Genomic DNA, 10678 nt, shown 5'->3' with positions numbered 1-10678 from the left:
TAGAAAAGTTAAGTTACAAAAACATGAATAAAAAAACATAAAATATCAAATCTGTTCACAAGACAAGTCAGAGAAAGTAAGACAAGACAGAGAAATCTATATAAATAGGATAGGATAGAGGATAAATAAACAAAAAGTTGGACTCATTTCACGTCTACATTCAATAAAGCTTCCGTCCTGAGGGGGTCAGAGGTCATGTGTTTATCCGAGGAGTGAAACAGAGCTTCATGTTGCTGTTCGAAGGGAAATCAGCTGGACTGGGTTGGTTTGATGGCGGCTCTCTTGTTCCTTCTGGAAGGAAACAGCAAAACAAAGAGAGAAAACGTCAGACACATCCCAGTGGTGTGATGATGGGATTATGTTACCAGTTATTTTCATTAGTGGTCTCAAGATGATGCTTGGATTCAGAGTATGCGTCGTGTGTGTACTCACAGGATCTTACGCAAGAGGGCTTTCACTGCCTCCGAATCGGGGTTCAGGCAGAGTCGTTCTGTGTCGGTGGTGACACTGTTGGAATGGACATGAACATGTAAGATCATTTGAAAAACGGATAATGGATGAATGAATAAGATATAATAAATAGTTAAAAAGTGATCTGCCTGTAAACAGTTTCAATCATGCCTAGATGTCTGAGCTACAGGGTCTTCTCATCACATCCCACATTCTTAAAAGGTGTCTCTTACACAATCTCCTGTCTGTTACAGAAGCTGGTGGGCTGGTAGATCTGGATTTCCTTCATCTTTGACACGTCAATGCCATTACGGGTACGCTGACACAGACAGTTCTGACCGGATTCTCTGACTGTAGAGGAAGAAAACAACATTAGAATCAATCACAGTTCTTTTGAGTTTCAGCTTCCAGCTCCAACACAGTGAGATGAGAGATTAAAATACTTACTCATGGCTGTAGAGATGCAGACCGCAGCAGCCAGGAGCAGGAGCACTTTCATGATGCTGGACATTGTTGGTTTTCTTCTTGGGTCTTGGTGGTAGAAGTGATCGGTGATGAGACCAGTGAGTGTCAAAGTCAGACGAGTGTGTTGATAGATGTGTGAGGGGTCGCCTTAAATATGCTCTCAAGCCACATACATCACCACCGCTGTCATCAAGGGGAAAGTTTGGCGAGTGGAAAGTGAAACTTCAAAAAGCCACAAGAGAGAAGAAGTGGCTCACACATTCCACTATCAGGCTTTCCATCTCAGTTGGTTAAAAAACATTTGACCAGATTAGAGATGAATGGTATACATTTGATTTTATGTATCAGAATAAAAAAGGAAAATAAGAGAACCAGCAAACAATCAAACTTCGCTACCCAAACTTTGAACAGCGCTTTTAATATATGCAGCACATTAATACACACACACACACACACACACACACACACACACACACACACACACACACACACACACACACACACACACACACACATCCCACACACACAAGGGGAGATAGTTGACATTTTAAGTTATTTGGTGGGTGGTTCTCGATATGACTGAGACAAGTGCAACCAGTTCCTAAAGTGTTGAGGTGATTTGCCAGTACCATGCCCATCAGGAGGGTTGTTTGAATATTGAAATTATTCTTTAAAATAAAAAATAGATCACTCTTATTACATATTGGCTTTATAAAGCTAAATCAGTAACGTAATATATGTGTACAACAATAATATTTGTGTGTTCCTATTAAGCTGAATTGGGTTACTAAGACACTGAACTCAATACGTGGACCTGGTATCTCGAGGAAATCATGACAAATTACATCCCTTCTGCAAAAATGAGGGAAATAAGGTCAATAAAAAAACTATTTTGCTACTCAGATTGACTTCTTTTGTGTTTGTATATGTGTGGGCGTGTGGCAATGCACAGTTTAGGTCGGGGGTGTTTGTGGTTGAAGACAGACCCCACAGAACTCAAATGAGTCATTTCTTTTATTTTCCTCTGTGCTGTCAGGGTAGTTGCACTGGGTTTTTCTCTAACATTGTTCTCAGGTGACACAGTCCTGTTTTAATATCAACACGGCCATCGCACAGAAATAAACACATGATGCGTGTCCGGTCAAGGTCACCGGTTTGAAAGGATATGTTTGGTTCCGGCTGGGGTTTTTGTCTGGATTGTGAGTTTCACTTTAACGTCCTCTTTGACATTTCTAAACAAAGGGAAATCCCATCTCCCTTTTTCCCTTTTGATTTAGTCTATCCACGATCTCCTTTCGCTTTTTCTTCTGCATGAAGGCCACAGAGCTGCAAACAAGCTGAAACTAAAGGATGATCAAATGTGAAGGACAATAAATGAAACTGATAATCCTACTTTCTATATGTGAAGCCATGAACACTACTGTTGATAAGAATGAGAAGGGAAAACAATCGAAAATTGAAGTATGTGCTGATTTGTTATATCTCTATATTGTCCTGCTGCTACGACAGTTTTCTGTAGTCTTATAGATATTTCAAGTTTGAAAAGTTTTTCATATTCCTAGAAATGTTAGAAATGACCATCACCAAAGCTGTGTGAGTGAAAACACATTTTATTGCTTTGTGGTTGACTTGAACCTATAAACACGGTAACAGTGCATTTTTAAATTATGATGTGTTTGTTTTTTAAATATTTGGGAAAGTGTTGGAGCCATTAATAATTCAATCTAAATCCCCCCCAAAATCATATTATGTATTTATAGCTATAGATCAGTACACTGTCACATTGTAATCCCCCCGGACAGACTCGCTTAGCAAGCTTAAATTTTGAATGTCCATTACAACACAGTGTTCATTGGAAATATATATATTTTTGGGTTTGCACAATTAACTGGGGGGGGGGTGCATAAGGGAAAATTCCACATAAAACCATCTTTAATAATTCAGGTTCCCTTCTTGAGAAGCAGCTGATAACTTTGCAAAGAGCAAATGTTACCCCACAGGAACTAATAACGTCAGCCGCATCCTGTGTAGCCGGCATCCTGCAAACAGGCGCTGGTCACACAGCCCCGTGTGGTTGCACTTCTCGTTTAATTTAAAAAGAGCATTTCCTACGATCTGCAGACAAGATTGAAGGAAATAATTGTGCAACAAGTGAATGGCTACAATTTAATTTGTAAAGCGTCAAATCACAATGATCTTATCTTTACATATCTGAGAGACTCAAGATATTATCTACCCCACAAAAAAAAGTGTGTATTGAAATCCTTTAAACTGACCACAGTTAAAGTACGTCTTTATGAGTATTCACTCCATATGCAGACAGTGATGTGGGGAAAGAAAAGGTGATACAGCAAAGATCCCAGCGATGGGTCAATCTCACTATGCAGAAAAATATGAATTACCTCCACTAAAGAGGGTACGTTTTAATCAGTGTTTTATTGTTTGTTTGCAGGACTGCACAAAAAGTACTCATCCCAAGACCCAGGAAGGAACCCAGATGGGACAAAACAGAACCAATCAAGTCAGGAAAGAGAGACACACAAGAATTTCTATTAGACAATTTCTTATGTATTATTACTTTACAAACCTTGACACACTTTTTCGTAATGTAAAACTGTTTCTTCTAATCGATGTTGTGAATATTGTAATTTCAATGTGGCATCTTGTCCTGGGAGACGGATCCCTCACATGGGACTCTCTCTTAGGTTTCTACATGTTCTTCTTCTTTTAAAAGAGTCTTTTGGTGGTTCTTCTTGCTCTCAGGGGTTAAGAACCAGAGGATGACGGATGACCTAAATTTCCCACAGGATTAATAAAGTATCCATCATCTTGTTAAGTCCTATGAGACAAACTTTAATTGGTGAATATGGTTGATTGATGATTGAAGAGGAGTTTCAAAATAAAACAACATGTATAGACAGTCAACAGAACAGGTGCAGTTTCTAACACAACTGCATTGTAGGAAGCAGTGTCTTTGTGGTATGGAGATGATGGTGATAGGTCAAAGGTCAGTCATCAGTTTCACTGGTAAGTGGAAGCTGGACAGTTCCTGTGTGGTTTCTACATGTGGTTGCTTCTCTCCACCACGTGGTTGAGATTAGTCATGTTAAAGGTTCCATATGCCATGAAGGTCTTCAATAAATTATGTATGTGTGTAAATATACATATGATATTTGGTGATGTAGTGGGTAAAGATAAAACTGATGTAGTTAAACACGTACATGTATTCAGAAAATAACGTTTTTTGTACCTCATAGGCCGAGTAGTAACAATAACAAAACTGTTTATTTTAACCAAGTTTAAGAAGTTTCATGAGTTTGAAAATGCATACTGTTCAGAGATTCAATAATGTTTCACTAAACTAATCAAACAGAGTTTACATTTTCTAAATATTTGTTCTATATGTTTATATGATATATATATATATATATATAAACACAGTTTTGTCTGGCCACAAGGTCGCTGCTCACGAGATGCATTTTCGTTCTGAGGTAAGTGTGAAAACCGAAGCTTGTCTTTTCCTGTGACAGAGACTGTGGTTGTTTGTTTCTGAAAACATCGACCAGCATGTTCCCCCCTCTGTTCCGACATAAGCATGTGTGTGTGTGTGTGTGTGTGTCGGTGCGTGGGTGTGTGTGTGTTCACTTATAAGCTTCTCATTTGTCTTTTTATTAGGACAAATGTCTTTTATTACAGCTTGTTCAGATACCATTGTATCTTGTGATATCATATGAAAGTCAGACTAAGGTAACTATTAAGCCGAATTCAACCAATCCAATCTATTTGGTTAACACCAAAAGTGAGAGCAGCCAAAATGTTGCCACTTGTAACAACTTGTTAAGGCTACTTCCGGTGCTGTTAGTACTATAAGACCTGTATGATTCTATGACAGCTGTGTTCTGACTCATCATCTTAGCATTTTCACTTCTTCATCAAATGAAAACGATCAACTCAACTCAACTTGTAAAGTTATGATAAGTGACAGGTATTTTTATTTATATTTACATGAAACTTGGTGGAAGGAAGGGACATGGGCCAAGAAGAGCCACTATGCAGCCTGTGTGTGTATAGTTACATATTTATGTTGGTTTAATAATTGCTTATATTATCCAGGTTTGTAGTTTAAGATTGGTGCAGTTAAATTATATTTTGTACAGTGTGTTTTCTATATTCAAGTATATTCTGTTTTGGGCGTGTGGTAAGAAAGGCGCAAGAAGATCGTGGTGAGTGAGGAGTCTGTGGAGTAGACTCAAACAAGTTTTGACTGTGAAATGTACGTGAAATGTACGTGGAATTTATGTGAAATTGACATGAAGATGACTGGAAAGTGATTGTGATAACGTGGATGAGAGTTAAAGGGACATTGTGACGGGTTTGGAGATAAGCCATACCAATTTCGATAATGGATCGGTTAAAGTTTAAACGGTGGGTCTTAAATGTGCTGGAAAGGAAAATAAAATCCCTCATTTCAAGTGTAACCCGCCTCCTGGATTTGTGTGACATTGGGTTATCACTACAGGACTGAATCTGTTTGTTGGAGTCGGCTGTAAGAGACTCTCCTCAGTCACAAACAAGTGGCCATCGTAGTATATAACTGAGTGGAACGGTCACAACAGGCACACCTTTCCGTAATGTAAAACTGTTTCTTCTAATCAATGTTGTGAATATTGTAATTTCAATGTGTTCAGCTACATGGCATCTTGTCCTGGGAGATGAATCCCTCACATGGGACTCTCTTAGGTTTCTAGGTTTTCTTCCTCTTTTAAAAGAGTCTTTTTGTGGTTTCTTCTTTCTCTCGTTGGGGGTTAAGAACAGAGGATGTCGCACCTTGTTAAGTCCTATGAGACAAACTGTAATTGGTGAATATGGTTGATTGATGATTGAAGAGGACTTTCAAAATAAACAACATGGATAGATAGTCAACAGAACAGGTGCAGTTTCTAACACAACTGCATTGTAGGAAGCAGTGTCTCTGTGGTACAGAGATGATGGTGATAGGTCAAAGGTCACACATCAGTTTCACTGGTTAGTGGAGGCTGGACAGTTCCTTTGTGTGGTTTCTACATGTGGTTGCTTCTCTCCACCACGTGGTTGAGATCAGTCATGTTAAAGGTTTCATATTCCATAAAGGTCTTCCAATAATTATCATATGTATATGTATAAATACACGTATGATATATAGTGATATAGTGGGTAAAGATAAGACTGATGTTGTTTAACAAGTACACGTATTCAGAATTTTTTTAACCTCATAGGCAGAGTAGTAACAATTACAAAACTGTTTATTTTAACTAAATTTAAGAAGTTTTCATGAGTATGAAAATGCATACTGTTCAGAGATTCAATAATGTTTCACTAAACTAATCTAACACAGTTAATATTTTCTAAATATTTGATCTATATGTTTATATGATATATATACAGTTTTGATTGGCCACAAGGTCGCTGCTCACAAGATGCATTTTCGTTCTGAGGTAAGTGTGAAAACCGATGCTTGTCTTTTCCTGTGACAGAGACTGTGGTTGTTTGTTTCTGAAACAATCGACCAGCATGTTCCCCCCTCTGTTCCGACATTAGCGTGTGTGTGTGTGTGTGTGTGTGTGTGTGTGTGTGTGTGTGTGTGTGTGTGTGTGTGTGTGTGTGTGTGTGTGTGTGTGTGTCGGTGTGTGTGTCGGTGTGTGTGTCGGTGCGTGGGTGTCGGTGCGTGGGTGTGTGTGTGTTCACTTATAAGCTTCTCATTTGTCTTTTTAAAAGGACAAATGTCTTTTATTCCAGCTTGTTCAGTTCGCTCAGACCATTGTATCTTGTGATATCATATGAAAGTCAGGCTAAGGTTACTATTTAACCAATCCACTGTATTTGGTTAACACCAAAAGTGAGAGCAGCCAAAATGTTGACGCATGTTACAACTTGTTAAGGCTACTTCCGGTACTGTTAGTACTATAAGACCTGTATGAGTCTATGACAGCTGTGTTCTGACCCATCATCTTAGCATTTTCACTTCTTCATCAAATGAAAACGATCAACTCAACTCAACTTGTAAAGTATTGATAAGTGACAGGTATTTTTTATTTATATTCACATGAAACTTGGTGGAAGGAAGGGACATGGGCCAAGAAGAGCCACAAACACAAGCTGCATAAGCTTGTGTTTGTATAGTTAAATATTTATGTTGGTTTAATAATTTCTTATATTATCCAGGTTTGTAGTTTAAGTTTGGTACAGTTAAATTAAATTTTGTATAGTGTGTTTTCTATATTCAAGTATATTCTGTTTTGGGCGTGTGGTTAGTATGGCGCAAGAAGATCGTGGTGAGTGAGGAGTCTCAAACAAGTTTTGACCGTGAAATGTACGTGAAAGGTGCGTGGAATTTACGTGAAATTTACATGAAGATGACGGGAAAGTAATTGTGATAACGTGGATGAGAGTTAAAGGGACATTGTGACCGGTTTGGAGATAAGGCATACCAATTTCGATAATCGATCGTTTAAAGTTTAAACGGTGTGTCTTAAATGTGCTGGAAAGGAAATTGGGTTATCACTACGGGACTGGGTCTGTTTGTGGGACACCAGTCAGCTGTAAGAGACTCTCCTCAGACACAAACAAGTGGCCATCGTGATATGAAACTGAGTGGAAAGGCCACGACAGGCACACCTTTCCGTAATGTAAAACTGTTTCTTCTAATCAATGTTGTGAATATTGTAATTTCAATGTGTTCAGCTACATGGCATCTTGTCCTGGGAGATGAATCCCTCACATGGGACTCTCTTAGGTTTCTAGGTTTTCTTCCTCTTTTAAAAGAGTCTTTTGGTGGTTTCTTATTTCTCTCGTTGGGGGTTAAGAACAGAGGATGTCACACCTTGTTAAGTCCTATGAGACAAACTGTAATTGGTGAATATGGTTGATCGATGATTGAAGAGAAGTTTCAAAATAAAACAACATGGATAGATAGTCAACAGAACAGGTGCAGTTTCTAACACAACTGCATTGTAGGAAGCAGTTTCTTTGTGGTACAGAGATTATGGTGATAGGTCAAAGGTCACACATCAGTTTCACTGGTTAGTGGAAGCTGGACAGTTCCTTTGTGTGGTTTCTACATGTGGTTGCTTCTCTCCACCACGTGGTTGAGATCAGTCATGTTAAAGGTTTCATATTCCATAAAGGTCTTCCAATAATTATCATATGTATATGTATAAATACATGTATGATATATAGTGATATAGTGGGTAAAGATAAGACTGATGTTGTTTAACAAGTACACGTATTCAGAATTTTTTTAACCTCATAGGCAGAGTAGTAACAATTACAAAACTGTTTATTTTAACTAAATTTAAGAAGTTTTCATGAGTTTGGAAATGCATACTGTTCAGAGATTCAATAATGTTACACAAAACTAATCAAACCCAGTTTACATTGGCTAAATATATGATCTATATGTTTATATATACACAGTTTTGATACACAAGGTCGCTGCTTACAAGATGCATTTTCGTTCTGAGGTAAGTGTGAAAACCAAGTCTTGTCTTTTCCTGTGACAGACACTGTGGTTGTTTGTTTCTGAAACCATCGACCGGCATGTTCCCCCCTCTGTTCCGACATTTGGCGTTCAGTTCAGTTCGCTCAGACCATTGTATCTTGTGATATCATATGAAAGCCCGGCTAAGGTCACTATTTAACAAATCCACTGTATTTGATTAACACCAAAAGTGAGAGCAGCCAAAATGTTGACACTTGTTACAACTTGTTAAGGCTCCTTCCGGTACTGTTAGTACTATAAGATCTGTATGAGTCTATGACAGCTGTGTTCTGACTCATCATCTTAGCAATTTCACTTCTTTAAGAAGTTTTCATGAGTATGAAAATGCATACTGTTCAGAGATTCAATAATGTTACACAAAAAAACACAGTTTACATTGTCTATAAATATGTGATCTATATGTTTATATGCAGTTTTGATTGGCCACAAGGTCGCTGCTTACAAGATGCATTTTCGTTCTGAGGTAGGTGTGAAAACAGAAGCTTGTCTTTTACTGTGACAGAGACTGTGGTTGTTTGTTTCTGAAACCATTGACTGGCATGTTCCCCCCTCTGTTCCGACATTAGCGTTTGTGTGTGTGTGCGTGTGTGTGTGTGTGTGTGTGCGTGTGTGTGTGTGTGTGTGTGTGTGTGTGTGTGTGTGTGTGTGTGTGTGTGTGTGTGTGTGTGTGTCGGTGCGTGGGTGTGTGTGTGTTCACTTATAAGCATCTCATTTGTCATTTTAAAAGGACAAATGTCTTTTATTCCAGCTTGTTCAGTTCGTTCAGACCATTGTATCTTGTGATATCATATGAAAGTCAGGCTAAGGTTACTATTTAACCAATCCACTGTATTTGGTTAACACCAAAAGTGAGAGCAGCCAAAATGTTGACACTTGTAACAACTTGTTAAGGCTACTTCCGGTACTGTTAGTACTATAAGACCTGTATGAGTCTATGACAGCTGTGTTCTAACCCATCATCTTAGCAATTTCCCTTCTTCATCAAATGTAAACGATCACCTCAACTCAACTTGTAAAGTTGTAATAAGTGACAGGTATTTTTATTTATATTTACATGAAACTTGGTGTATGGAAAGGACATGGGCCAAGACGGAACCCTTTAAATTTTGAGGCCTTTCTTCCCACTTTATTGAATGGCCGTTTTTCCTCCTTTTCTTTTACACAGATTTCCTTATACAACATTGTATAATATATCAGTATGTTTGGAAAGGCATGTTGTTTATGAATTTGATGTTTCACACTAACTGCATAGTCATATATCACTACATGGGATGAATATACAGTATGCCTGTGGTTTTGGGCTACTTTTGAAGGGTGGGGGGCTGAACCGACCTTTTTCTCTCGATGTCTGGCCTTGTAAATTCAGGTTCTATTACACTCGTCTAAGGGACGTCCAAAACACCTGGGTGCTAACACAGCTGTCGTGGTTGGGACCAGGTCCCTGATCTTCAAATCCTGAACTGTCGGGCAGAAAATAAGTACTCACCCAGAAACACTACAATTGTATAAGTACTGAGCTGAGTAGTAGAGAGTAGAGAGTAGAGAGAAGTGAAGTGAAGCCTATGGGAGAGTTGAGGTTATAGAAATACGATGAGCCTGGTTATGAATGATGTACTACTGCCCTCTAGTGTTTTAGATTTAAAACTACAGCCAAGGCTTGCCTCTTACTGCCTTACTGTTTTTTTTTTGCAAAACCCTCTCAAACCCAGCATATAACATATGTTAAAAAATTCTTAAATCCTCTTTTGTTTATACACTTGAAATTGTATTTAATTTGTTAATTTTTAATGTGTTAATGTGAATCAGCAACGTCAGGAATCTTGTGTTTATATCATCTTGCCAGTTTTTCTTTTGAGGCCAATCTGTTGTTCCAGAGAAGACAACAGATGCTGTGTGTGCACCGTGCGTGTGCACCGTGCGTGTTCAGGTTCAGCGGAGTCATCCTCGCTCAGCCTGTGTTTCTCCACACTTGTGTTTACCAGCGCAGGATCCCACGACAGTTACCATAGTAACTCCAGCCCCTGGCACCGGCAGAGGCGAGAGTGCAGTTCATTCCCCACGGGGAAGGTTTGCACATGCAGGAAAACCACGGCTCATGCAGGCCAAAGATTTGAAAAAAATATAACACAGATTGGATAGTTTGGAGTATCAAAATATTCGTTTATTTATTTATTTGCGGTTCACAAAACACAGAAACGTATAAAAGGACTTTGCAGATTTGTTTGT

General features: G+C 38.7%; 1 protein-coding gene across 1 annotated transcript; it reads right to left on the bottom strand.

Moving 5' to 3' along the window:
- LOC133011896 (C-X-C motif chemokine 3-like) lies at positions 1-1102 on the bottom strand. The gene is made up of 4 exons (XM_061079827.1): positions 898-1102; positions 684-801; positions 433-507; positions 1-291 (listed from the first exon to the last, which is right to left on the bottom strand). The coding sequence occupies exons 1-4, from the start codon at positions 959-961 to the stop codon at positions 249-251; spliced, it is 300 nt and encodes a 99-aa protein (XP_060935810.1). The 5' UTR covers positions 962-1102; the 3' UTR covers positions 1-248.
- Between the last annotated feature and the right edge of the window lie 9576 nt (positions 1103-10678).

This window comes from Limanda limanda, chromosome 10 (assembly GCF_963576545.1).
Source record: "Limanda limanda chromosome 10, fLimLim1.1, whole genome shotgun sequence".
Taxonomy (NCBI): Eukaryota; Metazoa; Chordata; class Actinopteri; order Pleuronectiformes; family Pleuronectidae; genus Limanda; species Limanda limanda.
This window is presented reverse-complemented; position numbering and strand designations above follow the sequence as displayed.

Bases quoted from the DNA above. Each gene is read 5' to 3' on its own strand.
- LOC133011896 (XM_061079827.1), bottom strand. From the start codon at position 961: ATGTCCAGCATCATGAAAGTGCTCCTGCTCCTGGCTGCTGCGGTCTGC. The intron at 802-897 runs GTAAGTATTTTA...CTTCCTCTACAG, and splicing joins CTGCATCTCTACAGCCATGA to TCAGAGAATCCGGTCAGAAC. The intron at 292-432 runs GTGAGTACACAC...GTTTCCTTCCAG, and splicing joins GCCCTCTTGCGTAAGATCCT to AAGGAACAAGAGAGCCGCCA.